Source organism: Sphaerodactylus townsendi, linkage group LG01 (assembly GCF_021028975.2).
Source record: "Sphaerodactylus townsendi isolate TG3544 linkage group LG01, MPM_Stown_v2.3, whole genome shotgun sequence".
NCBI lineage: Eukaryota > Metazoa > Chordata > Lepidosauria > Squamata > Sphaerodactylidae > Sphaerodactylus > Sphaerodactylus townsendi.
Genome location: NC_059425.1, coordinates 68,270,105 through 68,297,641, shown reverse-complemented (window position 1 = coordinate 68,297,641; position 27,537 = coordinate 68,270,105). Strand labels below are relative to the sequence as shown.

General features: G+C 44.1%; 1 protein-coding gene across 4 annotated transcripts in view; it reads right to left on the bottom strand.

Moving 5' to 3' along the window:
- Window positions 1–309: 309 nt before the first annotated feature.
- The window catches only part of LOC125442864, an 81,936-nt gene continuing 54,708 nt past the window's right edge, over window positions 310–27,537 (bottom strand). The window contains exons 4-5 of one of the 4 annotated variants that reach the window (XM_048514740.1): window positions 25,596–25,646; window positions 310–2,916 (exon numbers count right to left, since the gene is read on the bottom strand). In XM_048514740.1, the coding sequence (XP_048370697.1) occupies window positions 2,788–2,916; window positions 25,596–25,646 (180 nt within the window). In that variant the 3' untranslated portion in view covers window positions 310–2,787. Of the gene's footprint in view, window positions 2,917–25,595; window positions 25,650–27,537 lie in introns of all 4 variants that reach the window. The other 3 variants (XM_048514659.1, XR_007246066.1, XM_048514821.1) reach the window with 3 other exon arrangements.

The window sequence follows — 27,537 nt, the reverse complement described above, 5'->3', positions numbered from 1 at the left end:
CAATAATGCATATATTCACATAAATTTTGGACCCAGATACTCATAATTGTGTGTGAAAGTTAGGCTATCACTGTTCAGACGGGCTAAGCAGGACTACAGGTATCAACGCAAGCAGGCAGGCAGGGGGGAAAACACCCAATAGAGCAAACATCACACATCTGCCCCTTTCCCTTGATTCTAGTCAACTGGTTTGTGTTTCCTTGTTTCAAGATGAGATTTTTTTGTGCACATCCCAAATCCCATCCATTGTCAGAATAACAGTTATTTTCCCTTTCCTTAGAGTGAAAAGAGGACCAACAACACTGAGTATAGCAGCAGTTAAAATGTAACTTTATTGTTTTGATTAAAAAATATGAAAATATTACAAAAGTACTAAAGAAAGGCAACATTGACAGAGGTTGTCTCCCTTCCATTCCTTCATCTTGGAGCATCATATGGGACGGCATCCCCCTAGGCCAATCAGAAATTGTCAGCCTGCTCTGTAAACCAGTAAATCATTCAGGGGTATATGCGGAACAAGTGGATATCATTGGGCATGAGAAGTACCATTCCAAACCTTTCCTGACCACATCACACACTGACTGTTTATGGGCCAAGCCTAGCCTGTAGAAACAGCAAAACAGGTAATATTTACCCTTGTAATTGTGGGAAGGTCAAGTCTCCAGGGACTGCAATTACCACCATGCATAGCTGTCCATGGGGCCTGGAAAGTCATCTCTAGAATTAAAACTAGACAGAAATATAACCCCCCTCTCTCCATCTATTAGAAGAACACGAGAGAGAGAGAGAGAGAGAGAGAGAGAGAGAGAGAGAGAGAGAGAGAGAGAGAGAAGCATGTTTTGAAAGAGCTCAATTACCGATTTTGTTTTCAGTTGAACAACCTAGTTCGCAAAAAGCGGCCTATTTTTTACTTCATAAATGCTGATGAAAAGAACATTGCTCACATCCCTGTATTGCCCTCATACAGAATGGGGCAGTTAAACCTAGAATTACAGAACTACTTTATTATTCCCCTGCTATCACTGCCTATGTGCACATTGTCAGGGTCGACTTGTTTCCACAGCTTAGAAGGCACCTGGCTTTACGAATCCAATAGCTTGCATATTATATCTTATTTCTCTTTCTCTTTGTCTGTCATAGAGGCAGTCATCTGCTGTACAAAATACTCCTCTGGAAGTAGAATTTGCAGGCACCTTGGAAAACATTAGTTGTCCCCAAGCAGAAATACCTACTGTCAAAGGAACATCTACTCCACAGAGGAGAACAAGCTGAAATAAGCCATGGGACCTCAGCTGATGAGAACAAGCAAGAATGGCTTTTGCCAGATAGCCAGGTTCTGGGCTCACCGACTACATGTTCCTAATTACAGCAAATAACAGAGAGGTCTCCCATACCATGAAAGGTTCACGCTTGTACCAATCTTGATGTATTTAAAAAAATTAAAAATAGAGATTGCACAGCAGTCAGGTTCACAGGATTGTACACCATGCTATTAGTATGCAGATTTAATGTCTTTGGAATTAATGTCCTCAACTACACCTGGACAAAGAATAATGCAGCACATGTGTTAAAACAGAGGGTTCAAAACCTGGATTCCTCTAAGACCCCAATATATGCTGTTATGGGACAGTAATGAAGAACATTCACCATTTAAGAGCATGTTTCATTAGCCTGCCTTATGTCAACAGGTCAAGACAAATGGCATAGAAAAAGAGACTGCAACCATATTAGAGTCATACATCTGCCTCCCAAAAGATGTGACTGTTAGAACATGACCATCTTCCTTTCACCATTTCACCCATACCAGCAAAAATGCAAGGACAGGAATATTTGCCACCTTTTACCCCCAAGTTCTAGTATTCCAGGACTTTCCTTCACTTAAAATTATGACAAAACCTTTTCACTCGCCCACTTCCCTGTAGTGCTATCCCACGCAACTGCAATGTGCATGTGCACAGTGTGACCACCTCAGACAAGCCAATTTTTAATTCTATTCTAAAGCCACATGGGCTACCATTGCAGAAAAGTGATTTTAACATAGCTGTGCTCTTTTTCCTTCTCTCACCTCCCATCTAACATCTGCCACATGCAACATACCATGAATTTCCATGCTGCTTTCCAGACAGCATAGGCAGCACATTACATAGACACACCACACCCCCTTCCCCTGAATGGAAAAGTCATCTGGAGCATAGCATGCCAGTATAATTGTACCATGTCTGAAGCTGTACAATCACAATGGGCTTTCCACACTAGCCTTGTAATGGGGCTACACAAAACTTCCATGGATCACGAAAGCCAGATCCATCTTGACCTCAGTCATCAGGAAAAGGCCAATAATTCTTCCTACTTCTCAGACAGGAGCTGGTCAACTGGGAAAATCATTGTGCAAAGGGAACAACTCTACCAGGTTCAGGAAGGGAGATGATAAAGGGAGATGATATTCTTCACATTCTATTACATGGATGGCTGCTCACTCATTAGTGCAACATGCCACTTTCCTTTTAGAAGAAACTGGCTTTCTGTGTACAAGGTAACATCTCCATAGTGGAACTATGGCTTATGAGCCCAGCTTGCTCAACACGCGTACATATTCCATTTCTGCCAATCCTCAGCATTGACGATGGCACGAGAAACAGACATGAGAGAAAAGTCATCCATCTCACAGTTCCAGGAATCTTGGTGGTTATTGCAAAAACAAAACAAAACAAAACACGCTTTCCCACATATAGTCCCTGCTGGGAAGTTGGTTGGTATGATGATTCCTGAGAGCTTCAAGTGTCTCCTTCAGTAGGCACAAGATGGTTCTTCAACTGGAGCTATAGGACTCAAAGGCTTCAAAGTGCTCAGAGATCGGAAGGCAAAGATTGACGGGTCATACATGAAGTGAGGTGGTGCTCGGCTCCCATTGATATGCTGCTCGGAAGGAAGAAAAAGGAAACTGTCAGTACTCATGAGATTACCCACATAACATGTACAGAGGGACCAGACACACAGGATATGGCAGTCTTGGGATCTTTTCCCTTTCCAACTTGCTACATCCCCCCCCCCTCCAACCTCTGAAGGACACTGGAACTCCTACATGCCCCTCTTGGCTCTATTCTGGCAGCTGAGAGCTGTTAGAGAGGTCCCTCTTAGCAGTGACCCTGCCTTACACTAAGCTGAAACATTCCTCATTTTCTTTGTGAAGGGAGCGCAGGAGGGTTTGCTGCATTTTTAGCCACAAGGGGGGAAAACTGGGTGACAATATTATGTTCAGTATGCATACACTTTTGCACTCACCCCTGACTTCAACGATAAAAGCTACAATCAATCAGAGCTGGAATGAGAGGTTCAGCCCAACCCTTCCCCCTCAGCTGGACCACTATCAGAAACCCATTTCATCTTGAGAATGTCACATTGAAGCTCATGCTGTTGCCTAACTATAGACAGAAACATTAAAATGCTAGGGGGGAAAACACTTCAACAACTGTTTCACATAATGCTTCTTTTATAATAGAGGCACTTCTACAGGGCTTTGATTAGCTACCCTGCATCAGAATCCCAAAGAAAAAGATCCTACACCATTAGGGTGTTTCAGCACTGCCTCTCTGCTCCAGACATGTCCAGTCATTCTCTCATAGCTTAGCATGCATCTGCTCCCTTTCTTCACTAGCTTCAACAGAACCATTTCCTAATATTTAAGGGCCATGAGATGTTTGCAGTCATTGAGAGAGCCCGTCATTTGTTTTGTGATGTGTTCTAGCTTCCCCCAAGCATGCCAATTCAAGCCAAGTTCATAGGATAGGACTATTCAGTCATTTGAAGCTCACAAAACCAAACGAGAAGTTAAGGCCAGCTCTCCCACACCGCTGTGCACAATTGGGCCCCAATCCTTCCGCAAAAGCAAAGCCCAACCAGAAGTATATTGTGCTAGGAGTGAAGGGAACTGAAGATGATTACTACATGGTACCAGGCAGACTCAAGATACCCCATTTATTTTCCAGCTTTCTCCAGCTTTTCTGAATGCCAGAGTTTATTCAGCCAGTTTGGATGGATGGCCTTTTTGCATATTGGGAATTTTCACCACAGTTAGCATGCCTTTATCCTGAAGTGACCTCTGATGCTTCATGGTCATGTCTGTTACAAGGCATTTGCCATATCCTGATGTTTAGTCTTGGGTCCTGATGGATTTTGATTTAGAGCCAACAGTGAAGGTCAGAATGAAAAAAGTCTTCCGTGTAGTAGCCAGATCAATAATGTCAACTCTTTGTCCTAGAAAAGGGTCTATTAGATTATCCAGTTCATCTTCTAATGCAACCTGTTGTCTAGTGTAGGAAATGAGAGATTTCACTTCAGTGGAAGCTGAGAAACAGCCTTTGAGAAAACAACCCACCAACTTTTTTTTCTTTATGTTTGAGAACAAACTCTGCATGAAGGATGACCTAGATTAACTCTTTTTCAGCTCTACTTAAATGTTTCTGAGGAGAAAGTGAGAGGGCCCTCCAAGGTAGCTTGGCATGGGCAGAACTTTTATTACTGATGCTTAACCCACCTGTGGAATAGTGATTTCTTTTCCCTTGCTTCTAAGTACTGAAATGTGTTTAATAGCACCTGTGACTTTTTTCTTCCTCAAATCCCACAGTCTCTTCAGTGGAAACTATGCTTGGTCTGCCTGTTGTAACTGAAAACAACATTAGTCTCTGGGGTTCCTAGAAGAAGCAAACTGTCTCTGTGGGCTTTGCCCTCTAGTTAATATGCTGAGGTTGCTTGAGACGACTCCTTTTGGAGCATGGCCTTAATATTCTGCTGTGTCTTCCATACCTATCAAAGAAATGGAAAGCAATGTCCAGGATTTCCTTCCCTTTCTCTTTCTCTTAGTTTATTTTTGCCCTAAAGACTTAGTGTTTTAAATACAGAAAAGTGCTCTTGGCACTCTCTTCTTAAACTACACTGGCTTAAATCTAGATCATATCAAATCTGGAGGGAATGGGAGGCAAAAGGATTTTAGGTCCCGTTGGGTACAACGGGGGCATCGAAGGCAGCATGCTTGCAAATTAGTTTCCTTCAATTATCACCTCTGATGCAATGGTAATTGCTTAGCCTATGTGATACCCTTCTGCAAATCTCTGTGCCGGTTTTCACCTCTTTCTACTATAAAGTCCTTGTCCTTATCTTTTTATTCACACCATTATCATCTGCTTTTGGTTGAGGCAGCAACAGCTTTTCCAATTTGGTGGCCTCCCAAAATTCACCCTCTCCCCTCCTGTTCAATATAAATTTGAAACAAAATGGAACAGGAGGGTATTAGTTGGCTGCAGACTGGACTATCTATTAGCATTTTAAAATTTGCTTGAAGTATTGACTAAATGCATCTCCACTAAGAATTTTAATGTTTTGACTGTTGTTTTAAAATGTATTATTTATTTAATATTGGTGTATCTTCTTAGCCAGTCTGAGCCAGGCTGTTAAGCTGGGAAAGAGGGGGATATCATATCCAATAAAACAAATAAATGTCAGCCTCCCTTGTCCTTCTGCCCTTACATCTTTGGTTCGTCAAATTCAAACATTCTCACACAAACTATTCCCCCTTTTTCCCCCCTTGCTGGTGCCTGTGCCTGGACAATTGTATGGTAGTGCCCTCTTATGTATTTATTAGTCATAACACTGAAAATGAAGAATCTTTGGAAAATGTGTTACTAGAAATGAGATCTTTCCAGTTTGTACCCAGGAATGCATAGATGAAAATATGGTGGACCATTTATGCTAGGTTGACAACTCTGGCTTGGAGATTTCCTGGGCACTGGAGATGATGCCTGAAGAGTGATTTCAATTTCTCCTAGACTGCATTGTATACCACAACAGCCTACCCTCTAAAGCTGTCATTTCCCCCAGGGGAATGCATCTCTAGTCTGTAATTCCAGGAGAACTCCAGATCTAACCTGGAGGTTGGTAACTCTAGCTTCAGACCTTCCCCTCACAATAACAGGAATACAACTAGCATTCCAAAGCGCTTTGTTTCTCTTAGCTTCCCTTAGGGAAGATTTTCTCAGTGCTATCCTCCTCAGTTTTGGAGCCTCAAAGCAACACTATCCCTTTTGAAGAGAAGAAACAATTTTCCCCTGGCCTCATGTCTTGCATTAGCAGTCTTTTCTTGTAGACCCTGTTGTAACCTGCCCTGTGCAGAATGCTCTTTTAAACCCAAAATTCTATAATACTGTGATGTCCTGAAACGTCTCTACTTATTTTTGACCATGATATACCCTAACAGCTCACATAATGAGGGTTTTTGGCAAAATGGTATCAGGGCAGTCCAAAGAATCATGTGGAAACCAGAGACTGATAATAAACAGCTATCACCACAAGCCAGCTGCTTGTGAATTCTGCAATGTTTAAGCCTTCCCACTCCTTTCTCTCTTCAACGTGAGCAGCATTCTGTCACCTTAGATTTCCTACTGTGAAGCCTTGATTATTCCATTCATTGGGCTTCATGAACACCCCCACCTTATTCTGCCTTTAAATGAAAGACGCTGCATAGTTACATTGAGTTCTTCTCTCTATCCTTCCTATATCTCATCGCTGTATCATGCAGCTGCTTGTTTTGCCTCTCTTGTTTGGTTGGCATTTCAAAATGGACGCCAGTGCCAGACCCCTTGTGCACTTTTTCTCTCATACACTGGCAGGCAGCCTTTTTCACTGAACAGGGACAAATGTGTCTGATTAATTCTGCCCCTTTAGCTCTGAATAGAGGTTGCTGTGCTACCCTCCTGTTCTGGGGCCTGCCAGAGCACACAACATCCACAATGCCACAGCAGGCAGCTGGTGAGTGGATGCTCTTAAAACATGGCATTCTTGCTATTAGGCAGTGTGTGAGGCTTATCAGAGCACTTTTTTAAGGGTACAGTGGAGGCTGGAGTGGTGGCTAGAAATAGTGGAGGCTGGAGTGGTGGCTAGAAACAGTTGGGCCTCTTTGACTGAAATCCCACAGGAAGCAGGCATAAAACAAACATGGGTTAACTGGTCAAACATACTGGTCACAAAGGTTCTGAAAACCTGCCATACTAAAGGATACCAGCTCATCCAAATCCAGAAGACCTGGTGATGGAAGAAGATTTAGCGGATTTTTATTGACTGACTGATTTTCACCCTGTGTTTCTCCTATAAAACAGGACCCAAGACTGCTTACAGTAAAAATCAGTTTAAACAACTTTCCCACACAACAGACAGTACCACAAGTGTCATGGGAATCAAGCAAGTCAATCATTTCCCACAGATAAAAGTTCTTTCCAGAACCTCAGACACAGAGGAAATGTTATATGTGAAGTGTTAAAGGTTAAAAAAAGGGTGGGAGTTCTTGAGAATTACTTCATGGTGGTTTCCCTGACCTCAAGTAGTTCACATCTAATGTGTTCCTTTACGACAATGCATAGTTTGTGAGTCTGCAAAAGCAAGTGTGTTGGGGCTGAGGTTCTTGAGATCATTTTGTTTTCCTCAACATACTGTACTTAATGATCACATAATTTAGATCTGTGGTGCAGACTAATATGACAGTCAGCAAAGGGGTAGTCATGCAACAAAATAAATTAAAATTCCAGTGGCACATTGCAAGACTAACAATGTTTATTTCAGAATGAGTTTTGTAAGTCACAGCTCACTTCTTCAGATATGTGAAGGAGAAAATCATACTGGGAATTCTTCTTGGAGAAGGGGAAAACGACAGTTGAGGTAGGATAGGTATTAATCCCATCATAAATCAACCGAACTGGCTTTTATACATTATGGATGGCAAGAGAGGTCACAGGTTTGAATAGATAAGCAAAAGTGATGAAATAGGATAAATAGTTACAGTTTAATAAAATAAGTTATGAATGGCCTTACAATCAATGAAATGTGGATTCCTGTAGAGGTATTAGAGATGACATTAAGTGAGGAAATTCAAAGTCTCTGTTAAAGTCAGGATGACATGCAGTGTTTAATTTCCTGATGAGTTATAATTCAACACTTTTAAATTGAATATTTATTTATTTTTATTTCCCTGTGAACGTGGTTTATTGTTGTCTGTAGTAGTATGCCTGACAGCCAGTATGGTGTGATAGTTAAGCAGTCGAACTAGGACCTAGGAAACCCAGGTTCAAATCCCCACTCATGCCATAGAAGCTTGCTGGGTGACCTTGGTCAATTGCACACACTCAGCCCTGACCATAGCTAGTGTTTGGATGGGATACCTCCAAGGAATACCAGGATCATGAGGCAGAGACAGGACTTGGCAAACCACCTACAACATCTCTTGCCTTGTAAGCCCTACAAAATTGTCACAGGTCAGTTGTGACTAAGGACAGATAGACAGACAGAATGTCCATGGAGATTAAAATATTCTCCCACTGGCTTAACAATGTCCTGATTTCTTACATCTGATTCACACCCCTTGATTCTCTCAGAGTCTCACATGGTTGTCTAATATAGAGAGTAGAAGTACTTTGATGGCATATATTAATTGGATGATGAACAGGTGATTTGTGGTACACTGTTCCCTTTGCTAGAAAGATCACGTGATGGAGCATACCATCATTAACTTTCAACTCAGATCACAACCAGAAGCTTCTACAAAGTTCCCCATGGACATGGTTTGACAGCCACTGCGCCAAAGAGTTGACTGTGCCCATGCAAAAATGGAAGACATGCAGAAAAGCCACTGCATAAAAATACCTACTTTCTATACAAAGAGGGTACACATGTTACATGTTCTGGATATATAATTTGGAAGCTGTTTTAACTGTAACTTCATTTAATTTTAACTATTTTGTTTTTTTTAATGCCTATTAAAGGTTTCTGAAATCTGAAATTGGAACCTGATCTTCAGGAAAAGCTCCCCACCTGACCACTAGCGAGATTCTTACCCCTTTAGCTCACTTTCAAGTTTAGCACTCTAATGCCTTCCAATCTAATGGAAGGCCACAGCTTTTTAAGATAGAAGAAAAGCCCTGATGTGCTACTTAAGTTGAGTTCAAGACCCAGCTCAGTTTTCACTGGGTATTGCAGTCATCCCCGCAGGGTCGTCGCTAAGGAATAGGCGAGACGCGGAGGAGGTTTCATCTGGTGGAGAGCGTCAGCAACAGGAAGCGCGGGATTTCGTGATCCTGACAACTCTGCCCTGTGCTGGTCTCTGGCACCTTTTATTAGGGTTTCATTGTGGGCGTGTAAAGGAGGTGGGTAGGGAGATGGCGGGGAGACCCGGGGCAAAGACCTGGGGAGATCATCATGTGATGCATAGAGAGTCTCACCTGACAAGCACCGCTCACACGTCGCGACCCGGAGAGGGCGTATTAGCGTCTGGACCTAATCCTCACCTAGGGGGGCAAGACCATTGTCGCCTTTGTCCGGAGGACACCAGGTGACTGTAGGAAACCCCAGATAGTTAAGTGACCCGTGACTCATAGGGGGATGAGGGTAGAGTGGGAGATGCGACCCAAGAAAGGCCCGTAGAGAGGCGTGGAGGTGTTCCAGCCTTTCGACCACGCGATTGCTGCTGAGTCCAGCGGTGCATTACTACATCTCACTTTTACATTTTAGAAGGGAGGCTGAAATGCTGAAGGCGATTTAGGGGGCGGCTTGTCCCCTCCGCTGTTTAGTGAGTTGACCGGCTGCTTGTGCAACATTAGGAGCAGTTTGGGGCAGGGGAAAGTCGAGGAGCTTCTTACACGTGCAGGCAATATTAGATACACATTGAACAAGAAAACAAGACCCGGCGATGAGGAGCATACAATCAAACCAATGTACAGAGCTGTCACGATAGCACTCAACTTATCCTCCCGACAGCCAGCTCAGAGGGCTGACCGCAATGGGGCAATATGCGTATTTCAGGTGGATACAACTTCTTGCAACTCCGCATTTTCATATGAATCAACTGGGAATTATCAGAGATTAAAAGCAACACATATTATGTACATTCTCACCTTCCTGGGTGATGCAATAACAACAAATAATTAATGTGACACGATTATCTAAAATTAAACGTGAAGTTCCTGCTTTCGGGCTTAAGGGCATCAAGCAATGGAGTGGGATTGATGGACCATAGGGCACGAGCCAGCCGGTAATAGTCTTGGTGTTACAGGAAACAAGTCAGGGGACTCCCCACAAAGGGAAGTTCTTGAGGAAACACACTCCATGTAGCACAGAGGCAGCAGCGTCAGCTCGGCAAGGGTCGAGGAAAGCGAGGCGGCGGCTGTTAGCGGGCTTCGGGGTGAAGCCTGAGGCCTTATGACGATGGTGAAGCGGTAGCGAAGTTCAAAACGGAACAGACGGAAATGCAGCAACAACAAATAACATAACTTCTAAAATTAAGGCGTATTACAATAGCAGCAATAGTTGGTTCACAGTAAACAATAAAACATGGCTAAGCGACATGAAACACGGATGATTAATGCGGAAGGAAGGCAACCCGTGGTTGCATAATTGTCCAATACATGGCTCTTGCTGTTTGACTACAAAGCTACAGAAGCGTTAGGAATCCATAAAGGATTTCTCAAGAGCGTGGAGAGCTACTGATAGTCTTTATTGCAAGGTTCAGTGATTCTCCCACAGTGAGTCATTGAGAAAATGTTCCAACAATATTCAAAGCTGAAAACGAGGTGTTTAGGGTTAACCTATCAGGAATGTTCTGGCTGCAATTCCAAGTTTCAGCCAGAGGCAGAAGGAGAATGGCGACTGTGGATGAGGGGCAGCGACACACAGTATCAAACTCTGGTATAGCTGGCCCAGGCTGCCGTTCCCCGGGGTGGCTGATGAGGGGCCTGCGATCTCCGTGGAAGAATGGGTGTGCTGGCTCCCAGAGAGAGGTCCCTCCCATCTCGGCCCAGGCGCTGGGGGGGCAGCTCGGGCCCTCAGCTTAGGCGGCTGGTTGGATCTCCGGGAGGCCAGCTCCATCTCCAGGATGAGGCTGGCCTGGCATGGCGGCTAAGACTCCTGTATGGAAAGAAAAAACAACAACGTTTTCCCCAGGGGTTCTTGTGGCTGGGTTAGTAGATGACAATAGAGGACCTGAGCCTGAGTGGAAGCGAGCAATTTTGAATGATTGATGAGAAACGATACTTTGGATATGGTCTGCTGGGATGAGACCTTGATTGGGTCGATAGGGGGGGGGGACTACTACATGCCTTTCTTTTCGTTTGTTTTGGCCAAGCTTTCCTTAGAGCAGTTGGCCCATTCCGACAACGATCACTTGCAACATTCAAGGCGTTAGAGACACAAGGCTTGAGGAATTGCCGAGAAGCTTAGGAGAAAGGAGGGAGGTCACATCCAGGTGAGTGTTTGTTTGTAAAACAATCCCATTCCACCGTCTAAGGTGTGGGTTTTGTAACAACAAGCAATTCACAATTATAGTCATATAAAGTAATATAGCAATCCATAGAGGATTTAGAAAGTGCAAAGAAAAGCAGGTTTCTGAGCTTGAGTTTTGATCCTGCAGGCAACTTGAAACCCTTTCCAAATCCCTAGGTGTTGAGGTGGTGAGTCCAGCCCATTTGAGAGAATGCAAAGTGCATTAGAGAAAGAAAGGAGGGGGGGGGTTTGGAAGTTAGCTCTACCTTCCTCCTGTAAGGAGACTCTGGCGGTTTGAAACACCTTCCTACCTTCTGGCGGAGGCTGTAAGGTAGATGTGGCTGAAACCCCCCAGGCACTGTGACTAGCCAGGGAGGACACTCAGCAGAAATGTGGGAACATGGAAATGGTTCTGAAACCCACATACAAACCTTGCAATGCTTCGCCAATGTGGCAGTGTAGGCTCCAGGTAGACAAAGGGAAAAAGGTTCTCAAGAGAGGCTTGAAGAATTTTGAGGGTTAAAACTAAAGTGGAAGTGGCTTGAGGAGCAGGAGGAATGGGTGACACCTTTCAAGGAAGCGTTGGCACATATAATCAAAGGAAGAGAAACTTTTAAGTGAAGCATAAGAGCATGTAGCAGAGGCAATGAGGAAAAGAATTCTCTCATGAGGGAAGAACCTTGGGGGTCCCTTTTAAAGGGCAAGACACACAGAACACATACATAAGCATACATGAGGCATATATAATGTAATGAGGGAGGATTGCTCACTTTGACTCAAAAGATCTTGCTCTCTCTCTCTTGCTGAGAAAGTGGTTTTTTTCTTGTGAGAGCATTTTAAACAAAGTGACTCAATCATAGTTGGGATTTCTGTGAGAGCATTTTATCCAATACAAAGCGGGGGTGTGAAAGTCATATCTAACCTCCACATAGGAAGTGTTTCAAGCGGATCATTTTATTGAACAGACAATTGAAGACAAACCTAAGAGGAAATAACATGAGTTTAAGCATCCAGACCCCCGTAGAGTCGACAGTTCCTCGTGTTGCTGTGGAAAGAAAAGATTAGGTGAAATTAGATGGAAATTCTTAGAAGCCTTTGTCCTCTATGGCGTGGTTCCAAACTGAAGCAAACGGGGTCCTAGAGGCGACGTGTTGAATCTCTATGAGAATGGCTGCACCCAGAGCTTTCGGCCCACCATCTGGGTCGTGGGGTTCCTCCATGAGCTGGGATCCTGCTCCTTCTGAGGTACTGACGATTTTGCTGTTGCACTGGGTGCTTTTGAGCCCAGGGCCCTGCACGTGCTCAGAGGCTATGAAATCTGGCCCCAGACGCTAGGCTGGAGGGGCCAAGGGGCTTCCTCTTTATGAGGACTCTAGGCTTAAAGGCCATCGTGCAGTGTCTTCCCTCTCCATGCCTCCATTGTCCTGTAGTAAGCTGACATTCCTGAGGGAGGGTTCAAAGCGGCAGTCCTCTTGGTTGAGTAAAGGCGGACTGGGCATGTGCCCAAAATATTTGGTGTTTTTCTCCCATCAGCATTTCTCCGGCTGCAAATCAATTGGTTTTACTGCGGGGATTTTGAAATCTTGGCATGCATTCTATGTACTAATGAGGCATGGTGACTTCAGAATAGGAGGAACGAAGCAGAGCTGGGAATGGAAAGCATGGGGGAGGAGCGAACCTTACTTGAGATTTAGATCAGCTGAACTTAGATCAGATTCAAGTGAAGGCATAGAAGGCAGGAGGATCAGAGGAAAGGCAGGCATTGGACACCGCAAGGAGGTAAGCATCATCTTCCGTCAGGGTTTCCTTCCTCCGCCAGATAAATTGGTTATCGCTCTGAAGTTTTGAAACCCATGCCATTGCGTGAAGCTGGCGAAGTCGCGTTATTTGAAAATGAAGGCGGGCAAGAGGCGTGACTGAGCGGAATTTGAAATGGAGGAGGAGCAGGGGGGGGCAGAAGGAGGACGAGCGTCCAATTTGGCGGATAGAAAATTCGAGGTTGAAATTGAAGGTGTGAAGATCGAGAGGAGGTACCACAGCAAGATTACCGCCAGGTCTGCGGAAAACGATGGCGACATAACATTGTCTCCGTCAGTAGCGAGCCGGTAGCGAGGCTCTGTCGAAGAGTCGCGTGATGTTTTCTGCAGTCCTGGGTCAATGTCCCCTTCTGGGTACCATGGACGTGACTTCAATCTCCTCAACCAATTTAGCATAGCTCCACTCTCTTCACAGGAGACCCTGCATTTAAGCTGCGCTTTCAGTTAGTTAACGTGCTTGTCGCAAAGCCCTGCTTTTGCAAGCTCCATACTCTCACGGTGTTCGTCGGGCGAGAGTGTCCTAGGGCCTTGAGAGTCTCTGGATGCGCCCGATCAGAAGGACAGGCAATACCCGAAGCGGTGGTCCCTGGATCGCCCGATCCAGCGGACCGGTACCTTGACCCAGCCCTTTCGAAGTGACGGTGAGCAGGGTGGAGGGATTCGAGATTCCGGGTTTCGGCACCAGCTTGCAGTCATCCCATAGGGTATTACGCTAAGGAATAGAAGGCGGAGGAGGTTTCATCTGGTGAAGCGTCCAGCAACAGGAAGCCAGCGGAGATTCGTGATCTGACAACTCTGCCCTGTGCTGGTCTCATGGCACCTTTTATTAGGGTTTCATTGTGGGCGTGTAAAGGAGGTGGGTAGGGAGATGAGCGGGAGACCTGGAGATCATCATGTGATGCATGATCTCACCTGGCTGCTACGTGCGGAGAGGAGCGTAAGCGTCTGGACCTAATCCTCACCTGGGAGCGAACCATTGTCCCTTTGTCCGGAACACCAGGTGACTGTGAGCAGAATCAGTTAGTGACCATTGACTCATAGCGGGATGAGAATTAAGAGTGCGGTCGACCAGAAGGCGTAGGGCTGGTAGGTGTTCCAGCGCTCGACCACGGTGCTGCTGGGTCAGCGGTGCATTACTACAGGTATTATGTGTTTATTTTTAATTTGATTTACAACCCCACCCTTTCCTGGCAAACCTGGGCTGAGGGTGGCTTCCAACATAATAAATCACAATACATTAATATAATATGATTTTACCTAAGTCTCCCTCATCATGCAGTGCCCCATATTATGGTGAATTTTGCTTGCCAGAGTCCCCAAGCCCTCAAAAAAGAATTTTGTGGAAAGGCAGGGAAGATCCTCTCCACCTTCTCCTTCAATTTTTTCCCCCTTGTTCCTTCAGTTACATTCATTCTACAAGCTACTGCTGAAAACTTATTATTCCTGATGGTGGTGGAATATCATCTGTGATGCAGGAGAACAACACTCTCCCTTTTTTTTCTTTTTGCGTAGGCACTCAAATGTTACTGTGCACTTACATTCTGAAGTGGCAGTCAACAATGTCTCAGCCTCTATTTCTGATACTGAGAACTACCAACCCATAAATGGAAACAAAAACAACACCTGGAGCAGGTGCCATTACCTGAAGGAACAGAAACACATAGCTCACCCCCACCCCACACAAAGAACCCTATTTTTCAGCCAAATTTGATCTGCAATAAAGCACAATTGTTACTGTAGCAGTTCCTGATTAAATGCAGCAATTACTTTTAATACTCTTTGCAATCACTCCTGGCTTCAAAATCCGGTAATCAGTAATTTGATATGAAATTGATAAAGCTGATCCAATTGACCATGCTAGTTTGTATCTCTGCCTGAACTTTAAGATAGCAAGTTCTATGTGAAAGTGAAAAGCTAATCAACCATGCTAGTTTAACTCTCTGCTGCAGTGTTAACATTGCTAGTTCACTATGACAAAGATAAATTTCTTTTTAGTAAAAACAAATTGTTTTCAAAAACAGAGGATCAGGGGAAAGAGAAAATGGCTGAAGAAAAAATTGGGTGAATACAGGGTGGGCATGGATAAGGGCCCGGTGTTCGGTGGGGTGGAGAAATAAAAACAATTTCAACATGATTGCATACTCAAAGAGAAACTGGCTCAAAAACAGATTTTAAAAAATCAAGTAAAAGTGCTCAGAAAAACAGTAAAAATAAAGGAAAAATGTTTCTAGAACCAAATGGAGAAAAAAAGTGTGAAATAAAAAAAATGGTATTTGGCAGCAAGATACACTGTAAACAACACATGAGGAAAATGCCAAAGAGAGCCAAGAACACAAGAGCACCTGTTATGATCCCAAACATCTCAAGGGGACATTCACACATCTAGGTCAGTGGGCAGGCCTCAGTACTGGGCTGGCCAGATAAGTAATAAGGCAATTCAAATGAAGAGTACCAAATCCTGGCTTCCTAATATTTAAGTTTGAATGCTCTCAAACTAGTAAATTAAGGCAGGGTAATTTAACCTATCAACAACTCTAGCTAAGATTGAGCATAGTCAACTAACCTCATTCTAGTGTAGATAAAACTAAATAAAGGGTTTTCTTAACTTTTTCCCCCCATGGCCTACATGTACCAGTTTGAGATTCTCATGCAATTCCACTGAAATAAAAAAGCATTCAACCAATACAAGTGTACATAGGCACAAAGGCCAACCTGAAGGGATACATATGCTTTTAAGGCTTATAATCTTTATGTATGATGCAAATCAGCCCCTCTAACCTTGGGATCCATAAAGCATGGAATGAATAAGTCAATGTGCAGTGTGTGTGGACATGCATGCATAGAACACCCTGTAATTTGCATTAGCTCCAGGCAGTGCAATTCTACACAACTAAGCAATCCAGACAGACAATGCAACCCATTTAGAAAGATTTTTAAAAAATTAAGAGGGGAAAAAAGTGGATCTTTAACATCTTTCTGAGTCTGATTCAGCTTTAACAGGAGCACTAGACTTGTGTCTTTCACACTCTACCTCAGAAGAACTTTCACTTTCAGTTCTTTGTCTCCTTCTCTCAATATGTTTATCAGCATATGGCAGAATGACAGATGGACTTTCTTGCTTAGAAAGCAGGGAGTCTAAAAGTATATGCAGGCCAGGACCAACCAAGAGATAGCTACTCAAACTCAGCACTTCTGGAAAATAGTACCTGACCATTTGGTAATAGGAACCTGAAAGCCTTCATACCCACTTGGACACCCACAAACTGAAGCCTTTGTGAGTGCACCTTTAAACTTCCTTTTTCTGTGGAGGCACCAGAACATTAGCATAGAATAACCAAAAAAAGTATGAAGGTGGTCTAACTTAGGTGCCTTACCATACAGCTTCCTATACGGAATGTCACTGAGTGCTTCGCTGAACAATCTGTTCATGACATATGTAGAGTAAAAGCCCATGCACTCCGTAGAAACTATCCTTTGCATTTGCGTCTAGCATGGCACAAGCGCACCATTTGTTTCAGTACACCAATCTTTCTCTCTGCTAAACCATTTTCCAGAATGCACATAGGCGTAGGAGCACTCGTCTATCTATTCCCTCGTTTGTTTAGCCACTCAGTAAATTGGTTACTTAGGAAATTCCATCGACGCCATCAATCTGGATTGTTTTCACATCACATCCAAATTGTTTACAGATCCTTGTATGCCATAATTTAAATACATGGAAGGCTTCACTCTTCTTTTTTAAGAAATGGGAGAAAGTGAAGTGTGTGGCATCAGATCACAATTACAAACACATATTTAACCCCGGATGGAAACACCAGCCACAATTGTGCTATGTCGCAGTGCACCAAAGCGAAAGGGTCATTAGTTGCCCTTGGGCTTTGTCTTACCCACTGGATGCGTTTTCACTTTCCCCACTCAAGCACACTTTGCACTCCTAGAAAACAATCACATTTGGCAGGTTGCACACCACACATTTGTGCTTTCATTTTGTTTGAGTACTTTGAAGCTCACATGCCCACATTTTCCTGTTGAAGTTATTGCACCTGAATTAGCTGGGTGCAGTGGGTCGGTTACCCTGCACACAGTGGTTAAGACATCACATGTCTGGGGGGGTGTTACTGTCCGCAGTCAATTTATAAAGTCTGTTGCTTAAGCACCCTGTGCCACAATGTCCCCCATCCCTGGCTATGGAGCACCCCTGTCCCAGTAAAAGTACATACATGCCCATCCAGGTGCCAACCTGGACACGCTTAATGGATCCTGCGCCATGCTTGGTATGTATATGCGTTCTGCAGGGTAATCCCCATGGCTTATCAAAACACTTCTCCTTGGGACTGTACAGCAGCTGCAGGAGCTGTCAGCAAGAGTCACCTCTCCAATATCCGGTGTCCTCTTCTTCTGCAGCGAACTTGCCCTTATACTATATGTTCTGTAGACCTGGTGTCCAAAAGCCACATAGATTTTGGTGCCCAGGTACGTTGCGCCAGAAAGGCGCTTCCTTTCCCGGTCCTCTGCACAGCCTGTTGCTGGCGTCTAGGTAAGCTGTCGCCGCAAGCTGGCAATTCCTCGCTAGTTGGTTGGTTTGCTCCTGGGTGTAACATCTGCGAACAGCATTTGCCTCTGCCATCTTGTCACCTGGGTCCTTTACTTTGATGCTGTTGTTCACTGGAGGCTGAGGGTAGACGCGTAAATCCCTTTGCCCCTTCCATTCCAAAAGCCTCCCGGACACGTGGTCCAAAGTTAGAAATCATCCTCTGGCACACTTTGTAGGCCATCCACTAATGGGTCCCATTGTGTGCCGAGAGAGGAGAGCAAAATCAAAGCTTGCAGATTATTATCAAAAGCCAAACCTCTATCGGACAAATCAATCAGCAAGAGTGCTCTCATTTTGTTGCAGATGGGAAATCACATTTAGCAGCCTTCATGGCTTGAGATTAAAGAGTCTATACACCAGAATCGGCTTAAGGAATACGCTGTTGTCCTCTGGTACCAACTCTTTCAGGGCAGTCCAACACCCCAAAGCTGTTGTTTTATCTCTTAGGAACACCAAGTGGCTGTTTTCCACTGCGAGCTAATGGCTGCTATGGCTTTCTCATCAGCCTCCACCTCATCATCATCGTCCATATCTGGAGCTTTCTGAGCAGCTTTTCCAGAGTCCTTCCCGGATGAGGTAACATTTCGTTTTCTCCGCCCATGAGATGTGGTTGGACTCGTGGGCAGCGCAAACCCAGCAGCCCATGAGTGGGACCCGTCGCGGCTTCCACCACACTCTTAGCTCAGCCCACTAGGCAATGTTGCTCACCAGTGGTGGAGTTTGTCTGACGCTAACTTCGCGGCAACTGGGCCCGCCAACTGACACGAGTTGACGAAGCGATAGAAACAGCTTCGAGCATACACAGAGTGCGGCTTAATAACCACTCCCAGACCAGGGAGTTCACTCAAAGAAAGGATGTGGTAGCATTGATACAATATATGCAGTTTAAGCGGATACAGCCTTCGGCTTAGGTCCTGTCCCCAGCAAGGAACATGCTTAACTGAGTTAGCTTACTTATATACACTATAATACATTAATTAGCCTATGGCTAGTACAGTCAAAGGTCACATGACTCATATATATAGCTGATGCAATCATGCTTAGTCATTCCCTTTGGCTGACTGCTAACAGGTGACTGTAGTTAGTCCTTCAGCAGTCCATTAAGGCAATCAAGGGTTTTGCCATGCAGCTGTTATACTTTCAACTCCTGACATTCTACACGTGCCAAGGCAAAGAACTTGCCTGAAGATAAACCACTTTATTGGCTGAAACCATAACTCAGTCTCATAGCATATAATACTGTAAAAATATTCATAAAAGTAGGAACCAGATTCCCACATAATTCACAAAAGCAGGGGAACTGCTGATGTGCTGGCTGTGGAAAGAAAAGCAATGACATCCATTCCCATTACTAGATATATTGCAGACCAGCTCTTTCAAAGACCATTTGAAGAACTCTTGATATTACTAGAAGCATGGCCCTTCTTCTTCACTTGGTTCTTGTGCTACATGGATCTTAAAAACATGTTAATGAATAAAATGGTAACACATTTTTTAAAACCCTGAAGCATATGTAGATAAAACAGAAAGAATGAAAAGTATATTCAATCCAGGGAAGGGAGTATGGTATGTGATGGACTGCAGAGAAAAGTTTGTTTTAATAAGTGCAGGTCTGTCAGGAGCCATTATGGTATACTCTCAGAGTGAGGTATAGAGGCTTGGGAACAGGAAAGCCGTCTGACTGGTGGATGGCAACTCTGTACTCTGATTGGTCCCAGAAGATTTGATGTCACAGAGAAGGAGTAGGCCATCTCACCGTGTAAAACTATCCGAGGGGCTTGTGGTGTTTGAAGTTCCTGATGTGAACAGCTATCAATCAGCCTTTGCTGTGTTTAGAACATTACCTCTCTGAGGAAAGTAATTCAGTCAGAGAAGTAAATCTGTCTGCTGTGTGCCATGGTTTAAGCAAATATAAACAGACTGGAGAGAACTGATGGTTAGGTTATTGAGGAGCCTGGGCTGAGGGGCATATATATAATCAGGGAGAGAGATATCTTCCAGGAAGAGGGAAGAAGAATCCGGAATACCAGTTAGTCTGGGATACTGGGTTTTGCTTAGAGTTTATATTTATTGGGGGGGGGGGGGTGTTTCTATCTGTGAGGGCTGAGTGAGGGTATTGAAGTTAATGTACCAAGCCTGATAAACCACAGTGTGTTTAATTCTTAACCCAGAACATATCAAGTAACAGAACCATCTAAGTAACTGTACTATCTGAAGAATTTTTAAACTTTCTGGAACTGACCAAATTTGTTTGAGCCTGGAAAAAAAACCCTGCTTATTTACCAAAGCTCTCTGTTTGTAAATATATCTTTGCCCTGCCTTATCCATACCTTTCTCCAAGTTATTCATCTCCTATTCCCATCTTCTCTTTGTTAAATAAATATTTTTTATTCTGTTTATGTTTTAAATCTGCCTCAGCATTATTTGTGCCTTATAAAGGGGTTAGCCAAGAAAGGGTTTAAAATATAGGGCTTTTTTCACCTTCTGGGAGTATAACAGGGCCGAGAGAAAGTGTTTCTTGTCACCAAACACTACCATTTCTAAAGCAGCTCAGTCCCTGAGGTGAAAAAGACGGGAAAATCTGACAAGTTTAATGAATAGTTTCCCTGCCTGGAGGATATTGGAAGTGTGTGTGTGTGGGTGGGGGAAGGGTCAGGTGTCAAACCACAGAAATGTAGTTGTAACTTCATCACAGAAATAGGCCATGAAAATCATTTATCAGACTGAGACAGAGCAATCTAGGGCCATCAAATATCTGGAGATTCTATCAAGCAGCATCTGGCAAAGATATTTTAAGAAGAAATCCCAGAACACTGAAGAACAGGAAACTGAATTTTCAAGCAGTTTCTCAAACTGGAGTCCACAGTTTGCCAAGCCATCTTGTCAGAATAAAGACTAATCATCTTCCTGCAACAGGTGAGCAGCGGTAGAAGTAGGGCTGCCAGACCCCTGCCGGGGAAGTGGAATCCCCTGCTTTGGGGGCCCTCCCTTGGTACTGTTCAGTTGGCTGTCAGAGGGACTTACTAGCAGCAAACTGAGGCTTTGGCCTCTGTTGCCAGCAACACATTGACATCATTTCTGGCACTCAAGGGAAATGATGTCATCATGTTGCTGGTGATGTGAGATGCTGTGGTATTTGGGCAAAAACTCTATGGTATAAAATGACTTCTACCATGGAGTTTTTGCTTAAATATCAGTCTTTCCTCATGCTGCCGGTGATGTGATGATGTCACTTTTGGTCCTTGCAGGAAGTGACATCAACATGTTGCTGGCAACAGAGGCTAGGCCTTAGTTGGATGCCAGTAGGTCCCCCCCCCCATCTCCCACTGGCTGCCAGGGGGTACCTGGCAACCCAAGGAAAAAGGAAAATCCACTTGTCTTTAGGGCGCTGCCTACTGCAGCAGATAATATCTGCATAGAAATGCAGTGGGATGGCGACCAAGGCAGCTGTAGTGGTTCTGACCTTCAAGAGGGTTCTGGGTCTAATTGAGAGATGGAGGCCTCCATATTTTTGATTTACTGTATGACCTTTGAAAAAGGGCCTCTCTTCATTCTGCCTAGGCAACTAGACAGCAAGGATGGAGAGGAGAAGGAACAAAGATGTGGTCGTTCATTCCCTTCTTCTCCATTGTTAAGCTAAAGTGGCTGCCACTATGTTCTTGGTGCCAGGAAGAGTCAAATCTAATTTTAATAGTGTGTAGCCAACAGCCATTACATAATAAGTACAGTAAGAACAATAAAACATTAAAATCTAAAGTGTAATAATGAAACTAACGTTCAACTAAGCGTTACACGAAATGTTTAAAAATGAATTCCCGTATATACTCGAGTATAAGCCGACTTTTTCAGCACATTTTTTATGCTGAAAAACTCCCCTCGGCTTATACTCGAGTATATACGGTAATTCCAAGCTGGCGGACGGAGCTGGGGCTGCTGTGGGGATCCGGTAAGCATGTTGCTACTTTTTTTCAAACTCACCAGAGAGCCGTTAAAACAAGCTGTAAGGACAGCCTGCATAGCATTAGGTTGTGTGTGTGTGTGTGTGTGTGTGTGTGTGTGTGTGTGTGTGTGTGTGTGTGTGTGTGTGTGTGTGTGTTAAAAGAAACCGAGGCATTTCTCTCCTAAGGGTTATGGGCGGGCCAAGATCTCTCCGACACCAGGACTGGTTCTATCACTCTGATCCGTAGCAGATGGTGGGTTGCAGATGTCATTCTTGGAATGCACTGGGGATCAACATGGTCATCTACTCAATGGCTCTGGATCTGCAGGATCATGGATCATGGTCATCTACTCAATGGCTCACCCCTACTTTCAGGTCATTTATGATCCAGCTGGCTTGTTCTTATGTTCTTATGTTCTCATGTTCTTATGAACAAAAGCAGGCGACAGCCGACTGGAATCGCATGATAGGAGATTTGTTCAGGTCTAACAAACTTCAGCATGGACTTGTCCCTAGATGCCACCAAGACCTGTTCAAGTTCATTGCCGAATAACATGTCTCCATGAAAGGTATAACCCGCAACCACTACCTTGGAATGTAGGTCAGCCTGCCAAGCTCAGAGTCAGGCATTGTGATGTGCCACCACAAGAGGCCAAGGAACGTGAAGCCAACATGAGGGTATCAAAGGTCAAATCCGTTAGGAAGGAAATGCCTATCAGTACCCATTCAATGCCTTCCCTGAGACCCTGCTCCTCAAGTGGAATGATCTCCATGATCCTGCGGATCCAAACTATGATAGCCCTGGCTACAGTAGAGGATGGAGAGAAGGCTCCATTGGCCACAGCCAACCATTTATGGAATCTTTTAAGAGCCACATCAGTGCGCTTATCTATGAGATCCTTAATACTTCCATCACCATCTTTTGTCACCAGTCCCCTCGATTGTAGGGCTGCCACAGGGGCATCTACCAGAGGCACCCGTAACATTCTATTTACGTATTCAGGGACAACAAACAGCTTCTTAAGCATGGCAGGGAGTCCCTTATTAGTAGCAGGGTTGGCCCACTCTCTCCTAATGCGACATTCAAAAAATTCAGGGATTGGGAAAAAAATTTTTTGTGGCATCTGTATGGGGGAAGAATTCCTTTTTCCCCTTAAGGCAACCCTTGATAGGTCTAGTGGAGGGCGCAGCAATACCTGAGGGATCCACTGCACCATCTGGATACTGCAAATCAAATGCTGTAATAGTCTTAGAGATAAGGAGTTGGAGGTCCTCCAGCTTGAAGAAATGCATGAACTGCTCAGGTGTTTTAGCGGGAGACTCCTCTGGATTAGAAAAATGGTCTAAGTCTTCTCTCTCCTCTCCCTCACTGAGAGCATCTTACTCAGGAAAGCATAATGGGTCATGGTGAATCACTGTAAATCGGTTCCTAAAGGAGGTGGGAGGGATCTAGAGAATGCTCTAGGGCAGGGGTAGGGAACCTGCGGATCTCCAGATGTTCAGGAACTACAATTCCCATCAGCCCCTGCCAGCATGGCCAATTGGCCATGCTGACAGAGGCTGATGGGAATTGTAGTTCCTGAACATCTGGAGAGCCGCAGGTTCCCTACCCCTGCTCTAGGGTGTTAGGGAGCGCGTGGGATCATCCCTGCCTACATGGCAGTTGTGGATCTCCTCCCTTACAGTATTCCTGAGAAAATTAGCAAAATCCATAGGAGAGAGGCTCTGCCAACTTGCGAGTAAAAGCGGCTGAGGAGGCAGTTCCACACTCTCCCCACATACCCCTTCCCTGGTACAGTCTTGCCTGCAGGAATATGAGGCCTCTGAGGTCCCCGCTCCTGTCGTCACAACTGGGGATGAGGCAGCAATCTCCATTTCCCTGCCCGACTCGGTGGTGCACTCCAGGGATGGCAGGCACCACCGCTCAGTAATGCTTTCTTCTGGCGGGGGGGGGGGGTGTGCATTTCCAGCCCTAGGGTCAGCCAAGCTGCTTCTGGGCGACTTCTTCTGGCCAGGGGGAGCGTTTCCAGTCAGCTTTTTTTTGTTTTTGCTTTTTGTTTTTGCCCGGGCAGACCTTGTTGCCCTGCTCCTGGTCAGCCATCTGGCTTCCCAAGAGGGATCATTCTTCTCTCGCTGTGGCAGCTCTGGTCCCCTTTGCAAGAATTTTAGAGAACTTCATTCTGAGGACGCAATCTTGCGTCTTGGGAAAAAAGGTGGGAATCGCCTAAGGCACTGGATGCTGAGAAGCTCTCCCCTACCCAGTACAAAGACACACATGGGGGTAGGGACGACAGTAGATGGGGAAACAGTCACAAGCACAACTAAACATTGACAAAAACACAGAAAAACAATTGCTAAGGCTAAGAGTCATTTGAAGTCCATGCTCTCCCTTCAGAGGCAGGAAAGATACTGAAGGAAAATGGCCTCCGGCCCTCAAGACAGGAAGTGACAAAAATCTAGTTCCTGCCTCCCTAACAGTGAGAAACCACCCAGCAAGATGTCCTCCACCTCCAGGAGATGATAGGGACAGAAGCATCCTAATTAGATACATAGCATTCATCATCACCAATGATATTTTTCCATATCCTTTATTTCTAACTCCTTCTCTAACCATGTCATTTTAGGCTTTAGTTATCTTCTTCAAAGAACTCCTAAGTGGAGCTTTGTTGGTTAGCCTGGACTGTGAGAGCTCAGATCTTGAAATATACATGGTATAAAAGGTAAGATTCCCAGCAATTATTTTATGAGACAGAGCTGCAGAAAAATAATCACTGGAGCCTATATATTGGGCTTGCCGCACTGTTGTGAGAGGATTTTAATACTAAAATCACTGAAAGCATATTCCCTGATGCCTAGAAAGGCAATTGTAGTTTCTCACTCCTCCCCAAGAGCTAGCAACCTGTAAGTTTCTGGGAAAGGAAAAAAAATCACAATGTGGAAGGATAACTAAGAAGCTTTGAGCCTGAGGAAGGACTGTTTCCATCAAAGGTATTAGCACCTGCTCTGCCCTTCTCCACATCCTGAAGATTAGCCGGTTGACAACAGATGGTTTTGGCAGTATTTCATGGTTTTTTGTTGTTGGTTTTGACATTGTAAGTGAGTCCCAACTGAGTAGTGCAAAGCAGAAATAAATGCCAAAATAAATAGAGGGCCAATGTCCTTTATCCTATCTTGTGGGTTGCCAGCAGGACACAGAATACCCTATCAACATGTCATGTGTTTAATTAGAATTTGCAACTCAAACTATAAATGCTTAATGGCTGAATACATTAATGGCTATAACATAAATAGATTTACTGTTGTTTCAGAAGAACAGCTAAGAAAAAGTAAAACAAATGAAGAGGACTTTAAAAAACAAAATTGCAAGAATCTATTCTAGCTTGCAATTTTCTTGTTCTTTTCTCAATTTATTTTCACGTCCCATCTGAGAGAACTGCCCTCTCTTAAAGTAACAAAGTGTTTAAAGAACACCTCTTATATTATAGGAGTCACTCTAACATGGCAGATATTGTTTTCTGTGTATTTTAAGTTTGTTCACTGGCTGCGTGGACAACAAAGAACACTTTATTTCAAAAATGCTGTGGTCTCTACAGTGGTTTATTAATTTAACAGGACAAAACGCTCTATACAATTAATCAAATGGGAGTCACTGGCAAGAGAGATGTGTTACAAAACACAGAGCTTTTTAAAAAACAAAAACAAAATTTTCTTCTACTCAAGATCCGTATTTTTTCTCCCATCCTTGAATCACCAGTCTACATGAGCTCTTCTTACTAAAGATCAAAATTCCAAACCAGGTTATACCTACATATGCTGGAAGAATGCTTAGATTAAAGAACCCACTACCCAGGAAATCAGCCAAGAGAGAAGACTTTATTTACAATATCAAGGAAGATTCCACAGCCCAACCCAAGAAGGCAACCCATCAGCAAAGGCCGGGCAAACTTACACGAATTTTGATCACTCGTGACTTTGCTCCACAACTCTTCTTAAATAGCATCTTCTGAAAGAGAAAGAAAATCCTAGGGTAATAACAGCAGTACAGAAAGGGGACTTTTGCAAGATATAAGCAGTTTGGTTCCACCATTCTTTTTCAAGCAAAAGTAAGCCTTAGTAGCTTGCATCTTTGTTACAGATGGTGGGAAGATAACATCTACAGAACATTTTCCTGCCATTATATTTTAAGCAGAAATGAGAATTGGCAACTCTACTTGGTAGTTTCTGGAAAGCTTACTATAGATGACTAAGGAATAAGAGTTAACAGAGACACTCTCCTTATTGCAAGTTGATAGTGGTGGATGCAGCACTTTGCAAAAAATTAAACTATTGGATCCTTTTCATAAGGGGGAGATTCTTGCACCATTTCATTTTCTCTAGTTCTTTTAGGCCCAGTTCTCTTTCTTTACAGGTTGAGCCTCCAATATTGAATATGTTATCTAATACACATTTGGTCACATGTCTAAATTATTTATATTTCAAAGAATGGGTAGAATACAAATCCTGAAAAAAAAATCTAGAGAAGCAAGAGAAAGGGTAGCTACATGAAGCTGCAATCAATCATGAGATGCCCAATTGTACAGTGTCCTGACAGCATATGCAGGATAATATTCCAAAAGCTAAATATTCCAGCAAGAAACAAAGAAGTTCACCCTTTGGCAAAATCCTCTAATACAGGCAGTGCCGGGGGGGGGGGGGACACTGGCGCCCGGGGCAAAATGGTGCCCCCGCCCCTGCCCCCCAACACACCTCACTTACCTTTAAACAAGAAAAAAGCAGCCTTCTCTGGGCCACAGGGGCTGCTCCGGGCTGCAGAGGCTGCTCCGGGCCTTAGGGGCTGCTGGAAGGGTGGGGGAGCGATTCTCTGTGCCACCCCCACGTCTGCACCTGGGGCATTTGTCCCCCCCCTGCCCTGTGGTAGCACCGCCTATGAGTACAGACAATGTTCCTCAGAAGAGGAATGCCCCACCACCACTATCCGGTTACGGTTAAGTTCAATTAACTGGCTTAAAGGAACAAGGACGCAGCCAGCAACTGCCAAGTTGTCAAAAGACTCTACTTCAAGCCACAATCAATTCCCTCTTCTTTAAATTACAAACTAGATCAAGCAAGACAGTTTCATCCCAAAGAAACCACCAAAAGTGATATAATCAGAAACATTAAAATAGCCTTGTGTTAATCACAGATAGTATCCCAAAACTGATATAAGTTTAGACCAGACTGAATTATCACTTTTGTCTGTTGATTTCCACAGCCATACAACTTTACTACTTGAACACATGCTTTCAAAGCAGAGAGGGAAGAAGGCAGACTGAGTACTAATAGCAGACCATTAGTCTGTTTCTTTTTACCCACATACCTATCTGCTTGGACTAAGTGGTCCTTGGTCTCATTCTGCAAGACACAGGTTCTTGAGAAGGAAGACGCCAGGATCACTTAAACACAATAGTTAATACACTGCTGTACGATGAAGAGGTGCAAAGTATGCTCTTCAGCTTTGCCAATTTCAAATCAAGCCCAGGGCACATGATAATTCTAACATTTCATTTTGAAAAAAGAAGCAAGGTGGAACGCAACACACCCCCTTCTACAAAGGTAAGAATGATAGAATAAATCTGATTCCTATTCCTGAGATACAGGGATGGGGGAAATAAGCATGCTAAAAATAATTTTGAACTGATCTGTTAAGCCTCCTTTTTGGTGTAGACACTTTTTGATGGCAGTTTTCATATTCTCAATGTGCTAACTTACTTTTTAACTGCCTCTATTCCAGCGGTTCTCAACCTCTGGGGCATGACCCCTTTGGGGGTCGAATGACCCTTTCACAGGGGTCGCCTTAGACCATCCGAAAATGGTCTTTTTATATTTTATATATACCAATTTTATGGTTGGGG